At 37.6% G+C, this 16,597-nt stretch overlaps 1 protein-coding gene across 1 annotated transcript in view; it reads right to left on the reverse strand.

The window, feature by feature from the left end:
* The window catches only part of AFM (afamin), a 22,556-nt gene extending 7,113 nt beyond the window's left edge, over window positions 1-15,443 (reverse strand). The window contains exons 1-9 of the mRNA XM_040625328.1: window positions 15,356-15,443; window positions 11,574-11,622; window positions 11,133-11,265; window positions 10,008-10,219; window positions 9,061-9,193; window positions 8,354-8,451; window positions 7,436-7,565; window positions 4,716-4,930; window positions 1,002-1,134 (exon numbers count right to left, since the gene is read on the reverse strand). Of these exons, the coding sequence (XP_040481262.1) occupies window positions 1,002-1,134; window positions 4,716-4,930; window positions 7,436-7,565; window positions 8,354-8,451; window positions 9,061-9,193; window positions 10,008-10,219; window positions 11,133-11,265; window positions 11,574-11,622; window positions 15,356-15,443 (1,191 nt within the window). The remainder of the gene's footprint in view (window positions 1-1,001; window positions 1,135-4,715; window positions 4,931-7,435; window positions 7,566-8,353; window positions 8,452-9,060; window positions 9,194-10,007; window positions 10,220-11,132; window positions 11,266-11,573; window positions 11,623-15,355) is intronic.
* Window positions 15,444-16,597: the final 1,154 nt, after the last annotated feature.

Below are 16,597 nucleotides of genomic sequence, written 5' to 3' on the forward strand. Positions count from 1 at the left end.
TTTTTTTTTTTTTTAAGTCTATATACTTTGACCTAATAATTTCCCTACAGATAACCCATCTTAGGAAAATAGTCATAAATATTAATAGAGGTGAATGGAATGAGATACTCACTTCAGAGTCACTTATAAAATTAAAAACCTAACTAAATGTTCACAATGTCCAACACACAGTAGAACAGTTAAATAAACCATGATGATGAGATTCCATCATTTAAAATAAAGTACATTTTGAAATCTGTTTAATGACATAAAAAGTTTTCTATGATAGTAACTTAAAAATAGGTCCAGGGGCACCTGAGTGGCTCCATCAGTTAAGCAGCTGACTCTGAATTTCAGCTTAGGTCACGATCTCGGCTCATGGAATGGAGCCCCACGTCAGGTTCCCAGCTCAGTGGGGAGTCTGCTTGAGGATCCTTTCTCTCCCTCTGCCTCTGTCCCTTCCCCTGCTCTTTGTGTGTGTGTCTCTCTCTAAAATGAATAAATAAAATCTTAAAAAAATAGATCCAAAAATTTAAGAAAGTATTATTCCAATCTTATTTTTAAACACTCATATGCATATATGCATAGAAAAGATGAAAGAAAATGTTAATTGTAGCTATTTCTCAGTGACATTATCAAAGTTTTTATTTTATCTTTGTAACTTTTGGTACTTTCCTTATCATCTTTGATAATCATTAATTATTTTTATAATCATAAAAAATCCTATATGTCTCAATAAAATGCAGAGTACATAAATAAAGATCTAAATGTGAAATATTGAATGGGAAGATTTTTTTTGCATCAACACACAGAACTAGTAGTTCAAACATTGTGCAGAAACTTAACATGGTATCAGTCTTCCCAGAGATCGGTTCTGCCCACACGGAATTTAAGTACAATCGGATGGGTCAATCACATTTCTTACCCCCTAGTCCAGAGTAAAATTTTGAGGTCAGGTATGGAGGATTTGTTGTTAGGCTTTGTTTTGTCTAGTTCTGTGAGCCCAGAACAGTGGGACCTACCGCGTGGCGGTAACAGTCTGGAGGGTTTTCCGTGTGGCAANACTCTTTCAGAAGATCCTCATACACTCCAGCAATTCTTAAAAGCTCTGGTATAGACAGTTCTGGATGTCTCCTTGAGTGTTCATAAAGAAACCTGTGATGTGTAAAATGCTTCATATATTAGACCTTACAGAAAGAACAAAATAGCAAATCCTGCTATATCTTAAGCTAGTCAGATCTCGTGACACTGAGTCTGCTTTCAAACGCTAACGACCTCCTCCGGTTTGCTCAGGGACTGATTTCGGAGGATATTTCGACTACAGGACATCATTTTACAAAGGTTCTCTTTGGTAGTATGCTTTAAATCAACAGTGCTTTTACCGGAGAGGATAGAATGATTAGAGTTATCCCAAGTTAATTATTAGGATGATTTAATGCATAAAACCTCAGAAATAGTGTCTCGTGCTGGCAATACTTCAGAAGATACGTATTGAGTCTAATTCTGTTGGAAACTGCATTCAAACCTCCAACTCGAGATGGTGGAGATGTGGCTACTCCCCACTCCGGGGCCGCCTTGGTGAGAGACTGGGAAGCAGTTCTGCCCGTGACTTTATCCCGTCACTTGTCAAACATGGGAGTCACCACCCCTGGAGCTCTAAGTCATTGGCAGTGGTTTCCGTGGCCTCAGTGAGAAGCTCCAGGGGTGCAGGCAGCGTGATTTGGGAAGAAATGGGAAAGCGAGAGGAAAGAGGCTAACACTTATTAAGCCCTTAGTAGGTGCTAGCACTGGCTTGAGCTCTGGGCATAAGAAATAAAGAAGTGCTTCCTAGCTCTGGAAACACTTTTCCCGTTTAACTTCACTTAGTCCTCAAGGTCAGTACTATTTTACAGCTGAAGAAAAGAAGTTTCAGACCGGGGATGCACCTCGCTGTTAAAGGAAGCGTAACATGAACCCAGGTCTGGTAGGATGCCTACTTCATTCTTTTCTAAACCAAGTTGACTCTCTTTGCAGGAAGGCTTGTCTGCTCTAAGCACCCCGGCTGCGCTCTTTACAACCTTCTTCATAAAAAAATCTTATCGAGGCGCCTGGGTGGCTCAGTCTGTTGAGCACTTGCCTTTGGCTCAGGTCATGGTCCCAGGGTCCTGGGATCGAGCCCCATGTCGGGCTCCCTGCTCAGTGGGGAGTCTGCTTCTTTCTCTCCCTCTGCCCCTCCCCCACTTGTGCTCTCTCTCTCTCAAATAAATAAATAAAATCTTTCTTAAAAATTTTATCTATTCAGAATAAGTTAAAATGGCCCATGTTTGGCGAGAGCAACACCTCACAAAAGTTTCTCAATTCCAGGGAAGTCTGCATCCCTTTTTGGTTTGCAGCCTTTGATTCTCCTGATTAATCTTGGTTTTTCTGACATCGTCTCTTCTGTTTCTCCACCTGCCTTCTCAGTCTTGTTTGTAGGATATATTCCCAGGCCCTAACACAGCAGCATTTACCCTTCAGAGACTCAAGGGCTCTTCTTAATATCTGGTGTAAATCACGGACCTTTCTACAAGAATAAAATCACAGCTAAAAAAACACCCTACCAAAAGGCTGCAAACAAAAAATCTTAGAAGCCTACCCTAGCCTGGAAGATCCATTGAGGTCTTGTGTCATATGTTTACATCCAGAAACACTGCACCTTAAAACTCTGTTTCTGGCTCCGCGTGCCCACTGTTGCTCTGCGATTTCTCCTCAAACTCTATGTTGTAATATGATGATGTTGATGATGATAAGAATTGCTTCCATTTGGTGAGCACATGTGTCAGGTAGAAGTGCAACACGTTACCTCTAACATTTTGTTCAGACTGAGTTAATACCCACAACTCATGAAAAGCAATAGAACACAGTGGTTTGGTTCTAAGAGCAAGAGTCAGGAGCCAGACTGCTCACGTTTGAATCCCGGCTCTACCACATGTGTGACTTGACAGCAAGTTACTTAACTTCTGTGCTTCAGTCTCCTTACCTGTAAAGTAAGGATAATAAAGTATCCTAACCTTAGAGGGTTGTTTTGAAAAATAAATTGGTTAGTAGATGAGAAGCACTTAATATATGGTAAGTTTTCAATACTCTGTGTCTTCCAGAGCTCCAAGTTCACATACAAAATTGTCTCGTGATACTCGAGACCACATGGATGGACCTGGAGGGTATTATGCCAAATGAAATAAGTCAGACTGACAAAGACAAATACCGTACAATTCCACTCGTAAGTGGAATCTTAAAAAAAAAAAAGACTACAAACAAATGAATAAACAAAAAGCAGAATTAAACCTATAAATACACAGAACAAACTGATGGCTGCCGGAGTGGGGAGGATGGGCAAAATAAGTGAAGGGGAGTGGGAGCTACAGGCTCCCACTTATGGAATGAATAAGTCACGAGAATAAAAGGCACAGCATAGAGAATAATGTATAAACTTGTCAAATCGCTGTGTTGTACACCTGAAACTAATGTAACATTGCATGTCAACCATACTCAACTTAAAAAAAAAAAATGTCTCGTGACCTTCCCAATGATTGCTTCACATGTACCTCAAAGTCAGTGTGGTCAGATCCAAACATATTCTCTTGCCCACAGAACCTTCAACCCATACTTCCCGTCTCATTGAATCTGAAAACTACTTACCCAACCACCTAAGCCCCAAACTGGGATTCATTCCAGATGAAGTTTCTAAAAAACAAAAGTGATTTTGTCCTTCCTTATTCTTCAGTGAAAGCCCTTTAGTGGTATCTCGTTACTTAGCTTGCCTGCGTGATCTGGCCGGATATACTTCTTACTACCTTCCTCTCTCACTGCAAATACCCTACATAAAGCCACAAAGACACCAGGTGGTTTTATACTTCTATCCATGATCTACCCCTTCTGTCTAGATTACCACAATGTCTTTAAGTACCTCTTCCCTATCAAGCCTTTCCGGGTTTCCCAGGTATAATTGACCACTTCCTCCTCTGGCTTTGCGTTATGGATTATATAGTGCTCTCAGAAATAAAAGAATACGTTGTGAACTCATTTATTTATAAGTCTGTTTCTTCCCACATGGCATTCCGTGTTGATGAAAGCTTACTGTGGATAAAAGCCCTGTCTAACCTAAGATAGTGCCTAGATTATGTTTCATTACCAGTAAACTTGGAATGAATGAATATTCTTATATGAATTTTATATATGATGATGTGAAACACAGAGAGGTTAACTTGTTCTATTGACCCAACCAGGACTCAAATCTAGTCCCTTTGGCTCCAAGTTCCCTAGATTCCCTTGAATAGCTGTGGAGTGGCATAGCATGGCAGTTCGACCCACAGCTTCCCAGGCCAGACCTCCTCTGGTCAAATCCTTACTCTGCCAGCTTTTAGCTGTGAACCTTCGACCAGTGATTTAGCTGCTCTGTAGTTCCATTTACTTATCTGAAAAAACTGGGAAATTGTATTGGTTTTACGTGACTGTGGTGAGAACTAAGACAGATCATCTACCTCAAGTATTGAGCCCATTGTCTGGCACATATCAAGTACTCAATAAATGTTAGCCGTCCCTATAATCACACAGTTGCATCTTCTTAAAATCAGGCGAAAATAACCATGATTTTTTTTTTAAATTATGTGATACCCAATGATTTAAATCGTTCCCATTCTTTCCACCCAAATTAGCCAAAATAGGTCAAATCTTAAGTTTCTGTTTGCCTTATAAATTTCAGTATAGACTTATGTTACTCAGCCATGAAGATCGTTTGATTAGCATCTCGTTCTTCACACACATTTTCGCTTTCAGTAAATTTCACTTCTCTTAGAGCTAACTCCTTTGGTCTATCATCTTTAGTTGAGGAAACGATGCACTCGCCACGCTCTGGCATTTTCTTTTCACAGCACTCTTTGATTTTGCTGGAGATGGAATCTTGTTTGGAACAAATATGGCTCATCACTTTGCTCTGTATGACAGAAGAATGAAAAGTTATTCTCGTCGTTTCTTCAGGGCTGGGTTTTCCTTCATAACGAAATGGTTGCGTACAAAACCAAACACGAGCCTCACATCTGGAATTGCTTCATCAGATAATTTGATCATAATGTTTAAATTTTGTCTTAATGTAAAACACTTGAGGTTTTCACATGAAGGTAAGTTCTATTTCTGAGGATTTTAAATGATATAATTATGAAAACAGACTCTCTTATAAGTTCCCATTTTATTGTCAAATATTAATCTTTTAAATACTTCACTCCTCTTCCCTTGATATATTGGCATTTTAAATTCTAAGTGCTGTTTCTTTCCCCTTCAATGTAGGCCACCAAAGACATGTGACTAGAATATCTATAATCCTAGATGTCTTCTCTTGTGCCCTGAAACTATATGGCCAAGCACATAGTAGAAACTCAATAAGTAGTTGATAAGTGAATGATGAAATGATAACCAAATGTACTAGAGCAACTACCAGATAACTACTTCTCAAACATAAGAAGCTATCCCACTCACTGTTATCATTTCCTATGGTTATTATTAATTTGAAACTGTTCAAATGGTCAAATAATATACAAAACAGAAACCCTTCCTGTATCCCCTCTCTCCATTCTTCATCCCAATTCTGACCTCCACGTGAAATGGTGGGAATAAGGGAGAAGGTGAAGTTCTCGTATTTACACATTAGTTGGATAATTTTTTAAAAGCTGATCTGCCCCCTAGTCTCTTTTCCAGACTCCCCAGTATGAACCTGCATGTTCTTCCTCCTTTCTCTTCCACTTTCATGTGTACATGAGTTTCAGAAAATGCCAAGCTATTCCAGGCCTCTCTGACTTTGCCCAAGCTGTTCCTCCTCGTCTGGCGAACACTGAAGGTGAGGAATGGAATAAAACTCTGGATTGAAGTGAAAAATGGGATAGGGGTTGTTAGCACCATGCTCGCAACCAACCAGATAGAACCAGGAAGCCAATCCTTGCAAACAGATACACATTTCACTGAAGGCCATCACTGTTCTGGGCAACACATCTCTTTAATGTCTGGAATTCACTTATGCTTTGAATAAACTACAATTTAATTTCTCTTATTTCTCCATGAAGACATTAAAAAAAGAGTTACTAAGGACATAACATAATGTCTTAGTTTCAGCTCCAAACTTCACACAAAAATCCTCAATTACAATCTAATTCAGTGTATAATATGTAATATAATTAAACCCGCATATCCATAACCAAACAATAGAAAAATAGTAAGATTGCTTTTAATTGGAGTCTGACTAAGGACAAAATAATTCTTGGGGACATCTGTTGTACACTGCTTGAAATAAAATGTATATATCTTCATATTCTAAAATTCAAGTTAATTAACATACAGTTTCACTGTGAATTTAAAACAGTAAAACTAATTAAAAGTCACTAAGAAAAAGCCTCATTTCAACTAAGAAGGCAGGATTTTTTTTTTCTTTTTGTTTAAAGATTTACTTATTTATTTAGCAGAGATAGAGAAAGAGAGGGAGGTAGAGAGCAAGGGAGAGTCAGAGGGAGAGGGAGACAAGCAGACTCCCTGCTGAGTGGGGAGTCTGGGGCAGGGCTGGATCCCAGGGCCCCGAGATCGTGGCCTGAGCCGAAATCAAGAGTTGGCTACTTAACTGACTGAGCCACCCAAGCGCCCCAGAAGGTGAGATATTTTTAATAAAATTGTGTTACTTTTGTGTGCATGAACAACTTAAACTAAGTCAATAATATATTTACCAGTATATGCCCTTAGAAAATCACTTTAAAGAATAACATAAGAGTTACTTTAAATTAACATCTCCACTTGTTCGACAAGACTTCTCCTACATAGCTGGAGGAAACTCAGAGAAAGCAGTTCTTAAAAATGTAATGGTAAAAATCATTCTCTGAGATTTACTCTTTACTTTCTAGTATCTCTAAAAGAAGATGTGCAGTATTAAAGAAAACTTCAATCTGCCTTAAATGATTCTAAATTCTTAAAGTTTTATGTCAAGGACATTTAGCTGTGTAAAATAGAATCTGTTGAGTAATCTAACAGCAATCCCACGTGTAAAAACATCTGAAAGTTTTCTTTGAGCTTATTTGTTAACATTTTATTTTTTTATTTTATTTATTTTATGTTACTATTTAATAATTTATTAATGTTCTTTTTTTAAGATGTATTTGTTTATTTGAGAGAGAGCACGTGTGCACGTGCGATGGGGGGGAGGGGCAAAGGGAGAGGGAAAGAGAATCCTCAAGCTGACTTCCGGATGAGTGCAGAGCCTAATGCGGGGCTCCATCCCAGGGCCCTGAGATCATGACCTGAGCCAAAACCAAGAGTCGGCTGCTTAATTGATTCAGTACCTAGGCGCCCCTTATTATCATTTTTATTTCATGTGGTAAAATAGCCACATATCAGGGCAACTTCAGAATAAAAAAAAATGGCTTCCCCAAATCATTATTTTTACTTGGTTTTAGAGAATATTTACCCTGTCACGGATGCACTGCACAGCATCCCCTTCACAGCATCCATCGTACTTGGAAGAAACATCTTTTAGGAGGGAGGTAAGTTCCTTAAATTCAATCTTGGGAAATTTTTGACTAAGTATAGCCACATTTCTGGAAAAAGAATTGATAAACCACTAAAACAACTTGAACAGCAGGTAAGACAAGGGGGACTTCTTTGCTGATACAGTGTAAATAGCTTCAATAAGAATTGGAACCCTTGTTTTACTCACAGATATCTTTACCAAGGAGCTGTGGATATGTGGCACAGCTCACAGGGTCACTCAGCAACTCTTAGGCTGACATTCTGAGTCCTGGACTAGGAGCAGGATAAAAAGGCCTGAGATATATGCTTGCTTCCATAATTTTTATAGCAAAACACATTTTGTCAGGACCACAGCTTCCTGCTGTGAACCCATGACAGGGATAGATAATCCATCCCAGAACTCTTCCCTGCTGATCTATTTGAGATCTCGGAATTTTTCTCAAGACGTTGCAATAGCACCATTACTAATTGGTCAGGATGAGCACTGGATGAGCACTGGAGATAAAATTTATCCTTATAAAGTTGTCTCCTAGTCATTAAAGTCAAACATGGATGGCTACATCCCCTCTAAAGCATTGGAGTTTTAAAACCCTGGTTGGGAACTCCCAGACCAATTCAGATTCCCAACTAACCAAAGAATATCTCAGAAGTAACCCTCTTTCTCTCTAGGGTCTCCCCACCTCCCAGGTCTTCTCTCGTTCTGCCCTAATGTCCTGGTTCTGAGCTATTCATGTGGACTGAGAACCACCTCAACACCCCTGGAGAAAAATAGAAATAAAAAGTCATCAACAATTTAACAAAATTGGGACACAGAGGTGAAAATATCAGCAAAGACAAGATTTATATTAAAACTCACATTGATTCTAAGACTTGCAGTCCAAATTTCATAAGTGCCCCACAGACATTTTTTTGAAAAGAAGATGATGCTTTTAAATATTGTATGACAGGTTCTGCCTGAAGGAGAAAAAAAAAATTATTGAAGCAAGAGCAAAATCCCACTATTCTCCTATTTCTTAACTACATCTCAACCAAATTCTCCAAAATTTGCTCAGAAACAGAAAATCTATGGGATTTTTATCCTAACAAGTTTATATATCAAAAGAAACATGCATTTGTGGCACATTATAAAAGTTAGGCCAGTCTTCCTGATGACTGAAGTATGCTTGGTGGGAAGGTAAATGGTACAGTGTGCTGTGAGCTTGTCCATCTCTAATGGGATGATCAAATTTTATGGGTAGCCAAAAGAGGGTTTGTCCAGAATAAAAGATAAATGCCATCTTTACCCTAGATATTCACTCACTAAGGCTTTCTTCCAATTTACAAGGAAGACAATACTAGAAGAAAGACCCTGGAAATAGGCAATTGTTTTTCAAGAGTCTCAAGTAGTAAGAAATTTAGATCAGCAGCAGGAGGACAAAGTGTTGAAAAAAAAAAAAACAGTGAAAGTGGCAAGAAAATGGCTGATAAATGGTAAACAACCCTTTGCTAGAATTTAACTTTAGGCAAGGATCTGCCATTTAGGGTGACTCCCTATCATTTCAATGTAATAACTGTAATACTCACCTTTGTCCGAAAGCAGTTAGCTTTGTCTTGTTCCTCACAACATGTTTTAGTCATCTCTTCAAAACGCGCAGCAACAGTTAGAAGTGTAGGGGCAAAAACAAAGGGGTTCCTTCTGGAAATTTCATAGATATAACTATAAAAGAAAAAAAGAGGGAAGGAGGGAAAGGGGTTAAAAACAGGAAAGAAATTTTAAGAAATGGTAGACAAGGGATGGGAAGAAAGGGGAAGGGAAAGGAAAGATAGGAAAAGACAAGGTCGAGTTGTAAAACTGAAAGAGGAAGGACTTCCCATCATGGAAGCCTTCAATACAAGGCAGCATTATCCACTCTCTAATAAAAGTTTTATCAGTTAAGTTGCCAACTCCCAAATCAGAGCGATGATTACAGTGTTCATCCTGAACACTGAACTATGGCTGTGGCCAGATGTCAGCAGCTCTCCCTTCCATATTCAAAGAATACCACCTGTGCACACTCCATCTGAGACCCAGGAATTTTATTTACTTATGTTCAAATCCACCTGTAATTTAAGTTTCAACGAGCACACCAGCTTTCCAGAAAAAGTCTCTGCTTCTGCAGTTAACTGCACTATTGCAAACAGATTTTTGGTAAATATCCCTTGATTTAATGTTTACCCTCAGTAAAACCTACACCTTCCCTTTGGGAAAACTAGATTATTCCCTCCAGTAGCAATATGGCCCCATGCAAACCCTCCATTCTAGGGCTTACCACATTAGAAAATATGTATCTTTATTGAAAGGATCTTGAAAGTAGATTTCATATCTTATTCATACTTATATCCTCAATGCTGAACACAGGACGTGACCCACAATACATGACGAATGAATTAATCCATCAATGATACTAGCTATATTCCTTTGGAATAGATATTGGACTCAGCCTAAGAATAATTCTTCAATTAGGTAATTCTTCTACTAAAAGAAAACTTACTTGTTTAGAAAAGATTCTCTGTTATTTTTATAAGTCTGGCATTTCTCTTCAGGATCCAGGGTAGGAAGAGGAGGCAGAAATCCTACATCAGTTTTCTTATTATGCAAGAAACAAAGTTTTCTTTCCAAGTCGACCTTACTGCAGCAGTGTGAAAAATTATGCTTTTGTGGCAGTCCCTCCAGAGCACATATATTTTCCAGTAAAACATCAGTCTGGACAACAGAAAAGTAAAAGACACCTTTTTTCATTGTAAAGTTTTTCAGTCTTCTGAGATGACACAATGAATACAATGAGTGATGAGTGTCACCCTTCAGGAAAGATATTCCAATTTTCCCAGTATTACCAACAAAGCATTGTTACCCACACCTGTGACAAAATCCCACACTTTGGGGAACTTTTTCTACCCTATCATGGGGCCCTTTAACCTCTTACTCCTTCTTTTCTACTTACATTTCCCTTATATAACAGCTTTTTTTCCTTTTCTCTCAAGGTGATAGGGTCAGAGTGTGAATGTGTTGGTAAAGTACTAGCGTAGTGTTTAGTAATAGTCTTCTAGAAATGCAGATGGTGGGGTGCCTGGGTGACTCAGTCCATTAAGCTTCTGCCTTCGGCTCAGATCATGATCTGGAGTCCCGGGATCCAGCCCTGTGTTGGGTTCCCTGCTCAGCAGAGAGTCTGCTTCTCTCTCTACCTCCTCTTGCTCTCCTTCTCTCTCTCCCTCTCTCAAATAAATAAATAAGATCTTTAAAATAAATAAATAAATAAAATGCAGATGGTGACTCTATTTGGCAGAGGCCCAGAAAAAGGGATGTGACATTAGAGCATATATTGAGAGAGGCAGCTAAGGAGGGTACTTCTGTACTTCTGTGCACGTTGTCAGACTATTGGCTGCCTCCCTGCCTGTATACATATGGCATGGGCTGCAATCTCCTAGCCAATTCCTCCTGTGTGCTGTAATACAGAATTGCATCTCTCCAAGGAAAGTACCTTATCCTAAATTCCAAAGTCAGGCAAAATAAAAAATGAGGGGGCATAGAGCATCTTTTTTTTTAATATTTCAAGCCAAAAAATTCTCTCTTTAACAAATAAGCTTATTTGTTTAAGAAATGCAAACAATTTACTTACAGCTAATTTGGAACACCTTGGGAGTGTCATGTCACCCAAGCATTTATCTCTATATTCTGTCATGGCTTTTACCAACACCTCTACTTCTTCGAAGGAGGCCTCCTGAATATATTGAGCAAATACGATGATAGTGCTGCAACAGTCCACACAGAGTACACAATGATCACCTGTAGAATTTCCACTTCTGTCCAACAAAAACTCAGAGAAACATTCACTTGCTGACTACTCCCAGGAAATGATCAAAGTGTGAGGGCTATACATTTTACAATTTCTTGACAATTCAATTGCCTCATCGGAATTTTATGAATAATATTGTATTTGCTTTTTAAATACAGCTTCTATTTAACTGAATCACTTTTGAAAAACATTAACATTTCTCGAATTTATCAGATAAGATCATGTAAACACCATCATCGTCAAAAATAGTTTAGAGAAACTCACATATATCCAACATTCTCCTCTATAAATTTCTGGGTGATACTGACATCATCTGAAAAGCAAAGATATATAGGTTACTATGTGTCCTTTTAACATTTTACCACTAAATAACCACACATGACATCTACATTTACAAAGTATAAAATAGAAAACTAATTGTAGAGAGTAATTTGGTATACTTAACAAGAGGAGAAAAGCCTTATAAATCAAATTTGAGATTTTAATTACAGCTTACTATGTACTCAAGAGATATTCATTAAATTGAATTGACTTGAATTAATATCAAACTGACGGGACTTCAGATTGGCATTGATGGCTCCCCAGACACAAGTGTCAAATCCAAGCACCATTTTCATGCCAAGTATTTACCATGTATGACTAGGAATGAAGATGAACTGATATAAGTTGTAATGCTAGTACAGGGCCCAACAAGAGATGCCACGGTGTGCTCGTAGTCAGTATAGTTTTTAATGCTAGTAGGAACAGATATTTAGTTGATCTCTGGACGAGTCTAGAGATCAAATCATTGATTTTCACCCAAGGAGCTTATATTAATCAGAACACACTTATATTTGTCTGCATAGACTACTTTCATGGAGTCCTTACTTTTGCAAGGACTTGTGCTGGATAATATGAGGCAATCAATGATAATTAAGACATCTCCCCTGGACCTCAGGTTTCTAAGCACTCCCATAGTTCAAGCGACTTATGAACATGACTATAAGCCAACTGAGAGTGTACCGGACATGCTAAAGTAATGTGGGCAAGTCTATGACAGGAATGCTCTATGATCCCTGGGTGAGAAACCAGAAAAAGATTATAGCAAGAGTGGCATATGAGTTGAGTCTGAAAAATGTACAAGATTTCAGCTAGCAGAGAAATAAGGAGGCTCATCTCTCTGTGTGGAGACGATAATGTGAGTGAAATCACAAAGGTAAGAAATCTTGGGTTGTATTTGGAGAAAGTCAATTAATCCACTTTCATGAAAGAGTGGGTCATAATGAAGAATGGAAACTAGGATAGAAAGGACTTGGATCCATATTTTGGGGGTCTTGCATAGGGGTTTGGGCTTCAAACACAAGTTATGAAAAGCCATTGAAAATGTTTATATAGAATAACAATCTGATTATTTCTTTTTTTAATTGAAATATAATTGACATATAGTGTTATGTTAGTTTTTGGTGTACAACATATTGATTTGACAATTCTATATATTACTCAATGCTCACCACAATAGTCACTGTCTGTCACCCGTACATTATTACAATATCATTGACTATATTCCTAAGTCGCGCTTTTCATCTCCATGACTTATTTATTTTATGACTGGAAGTTTGTACCTCTTCATCCCATTTATTTATTTCACCCATTCCTTCACCCACCTTCCCTTTGGCAATCACCAGTTTGTTCTCTGTATTTAAGAGTCCGGGTTTTTGTTTGTTTGTTTTGTATTTTAGATTCTATATAAAAGTGAAATCATATGGTATTTGTCTTTCTCAGTCTGACTAATTTCACATAGCATAATAACCTCAGGGTCCATCCATGTTATAATGAATGGCAAGATCTCATTTTTTTATGGCTGAGTAATACTCCATTGTGTATATATACCACATCTTCTTTATCCATTCATCTATTGATGGACACTTGGGTTGCTTTTATATTTTGATTATTGCAAATAATGCTGCAATAAAAACATAGGGGTACATATATCTCTTCAAATTAATGTTTTCATTTTCTTTGGATAAATACCCAGTAGTGGAATTACTGGATCATGTGGTATTTTTAATTTTTTGAGGAACCTCCATACTGTTTTCCACAGTGCCTGCACCAATTTACATTCCCACTGACAGTGTACTAGCGTTCATTTATTTTCCACATTGTCTCCAACACTTATTATTTCCTGTCTAATTTATATGCAACCATGAAAGACCCTGAAGAGCCAAAACAATCTTGAGAAAGAAGAACAAGTGGACTTATCACGATCCCAGATTTTAAGTTATGCTACAAAGTTGTGGCAATCAAAATAGTATGGTACTGGGACAAAAATAGACATATAGATCAATGGAACAGAATTGAAAGCCCAAAAATAAACCCACGTTTATATGGTCACATATACTGTGACGAAGAAGGCAATAATATGCGATAAGGAAAAGACAGTCTCTTCAATAAATGGTGTTGCGAAAACCGGACGGCTACATGCAAAAGAATGAAACTGGACCACTTTCTGACGCCATACACAAAAATAAACCCAAATGGATTAAAGACCTAAATGTGAGACCTGAAACTATTAAATCCCTAAAAGAAGACACAGGCAGTAATCTCTTTGACATCAGGCTTATCAACATTTTTCTAGCTATGTCTCCTAAGGCAAGGGAGGCAAAAGCAAAAATAAACTATTGAGACTATGTCAAAATAAAAAGCTTTTACAAAGAGAAGTAAACCATCAACAAGATTAAAAGGCAACCTACTGAATGGGAGAAGATATTTGCAAATGATATATTCGGTAAGGAGTTAATATCCCAAATATGTAAAGAGCTTATACAACTCAGTACCAAAACCCCCCCAAGCAAACCAAGTAAAAAAAAAAAAATGGGCAGAAAATCTGAATAGACATTTTTCCAAAGAAGGCATACAAATGGCCAATAGACACATGAAAAGATGCTCAACATCATTAATCATCATGGAAACACAAATCAAAACCACAATGAGGTATCACCTAATATGATTATTTCTATACGTTAAGAAATACTGGCCAGGTAGGGGTATATCTAATATGCAGGGAATTAGAAATAGACACAGTGCCTGGCAAAGGGAAGGTGACAAGAACTATTTGTCAAATTGCTGGGTGGGAGAATGAATGGATGGATAGAAAAGAAGCAAGAAGCCCATTAGGTGACTTTTGCAATTGTTCTATTGAGAAATCGGCATTTTGTGAGGAGTAATGGAAAATTAAAGGAAAGCACAGATGCAAAATATACTGAAGAGACAAAAATCAACAGGATTTTTGAAGACGTCATTACAAGGGGCAAAGAAGAAGAATTCAAAAATGACCACTCTTCAAACCCTGTGACAGGTCTCACTAGCAGGCACTGTGGGGAGTATGAAATTAAGTTGGACTCAATCCACATCTTCAGAGCCACTGCAATGCTTATAGGACTTTTGTGCAAGTTACAAAGAAGTGCTTCATCCATGCTAGAACGATTACAAAAAGACACCTCCTCTAAACAAACGAAGTTCAAAATGTTCCCCTTTAGGAAGAAAATATATATAAGTCACCCTTTCCCTCAGGCTGACACTGCCTTGGCCAGATTTATGAGTATGTACAAACGTAAGGATATTTATAAACTGTGCAGTTGGAAGAAGCAGGGTCGTACGTACCCTAAAGGTGTTTACCACCTAGCTGGGACATACTTTGGACAACCAAAGAGTATAGAAAAATCCCAACCCATATCTCACGTTCCACTGTTACCATACACTATATACATTTGCAAGAAATATTGATATTTTCAAATCCGAATTATATATCCCAGCAACACTTTCTATACTGCCATAAAGCTGGTGACCATTTGCTGGGTGTGATAACTACTATCTCTGTCTATAGATTGGGTAACATGACCATTAAAATACAAAATCTGGAAAGGTTAGTTCTGGATATGTGACCAGTATACATCAACTCATGAGAGGGGGGAAAAGTGAAAAATTAGATGAAAATAAAACAAGGCTAAAAAATGAGAAATTATCCCAACCTAGTCATTCCTCAGCTAATATACAAGTAAATTTCTTACCTACATCTTGAGGCTGTGTGGGCAGGGTTAGGGATTCAGGCACAAAGAACAGGAAAATAACAAAACCTGTAAGTTTTAACTGTTTCATTTTTTTTTTAAAGAAATCACATTCACAAAAGAAAGTCATGTAACCGAGCAAGATCCAGTTTTTATATTATTCTTGGACACTATTAGTAAAAAAGTAACCTGTTTAACCTATTTCTCATATACCTCACGTTTGATTTTCATTTGATCACGTTGCAGATTTTTTTGCTAATTATTAACTAGGAAAAAAATTATCTCTGTGTTTTACTGGAAAAATCTATTGAGTTAGAAAAAAAGTCCACAGGTTAAGTATGCACAATACCTAATCAAATAGACAACTGAAAAAAAAAATCTTAAAACATTGCAAATGCTAAAGGAAGGGACTAGAATAAATAATTCACCAAAGAGGAAACACTAGGAAGATGCTAAGTTTCATTAGAAATCGAATCAAAAGAAGTTAAATTTTTAAAAAGTATAAAATTTGTATTTTTTATATACCTGACAGAATTAGAAAAAAGAAAATAATTAAGATGTCCAATTCTGGAAAACGTATAGTAAAACAAGTCTCATATAATCAAAGCTTTTAGAAAACCAGTTTATAATAAGGATCAATAATCTTGAAAATATTCATATTATTTGAGCCAATCACTCAAACTCTGGGAATCTACAGTAAGAACATGATCCTAAATATGGAAATATTTGTAAGTACATGATGAACTGGAAGTCTATTTTTAGTTATGCCCACTAAAAGGGCCTGAAAACAATAGCAACCAAGTAGTGAGGAGAATATTTTGTGTTCACATTTTGGGTTCTAAACACTCTTCTCTACTAATAGGATCCTGAGCTTCTTAGAGGAATGAATAATGCCAGAGCTGAGACATGAAAAATAGAAGATGAGCTGAGAACACGGTGTCAGAAACTAAGGAAGTACTCAAAAATTGATGGGGTCGTATGCAGAAAAGGTAAAAGGCAATGGGACAATTTGACATTATAAATACTGACAGGAATGCATTATAACCCGTTATGTTTTTGAAAACGAGTCTTTGGATCTATACCCATCCAAAATTAAAACAAAAGTANGGAAAGGCAAAGCTCCTCTCTACAGAAGAATGCCAGCTAATAAATGTATTTAGTAACGAAGCATCACAGCTCGTAGCAGCATAGCGTACACTCACCAGTGGTATAGTCACTCTGTGGGTTACTGTTGGTCTTGATAAC

The sequence above is a fragment of the Ursus maritimus genome, unplaced genomic scaffold (assembly GCF_017311325.1).
Source record: "Ursus maritimus isolate PB19 unplaced genomic scaffold, ASM1731132v1 scaffold_8, whole genome shotgun sequence".
Lineage (NCBI taxonomy): Eukaryota > Metazoa > Chordata > Mammalia > Carnivora > Ursidae > Ursus > Ursus maritimus.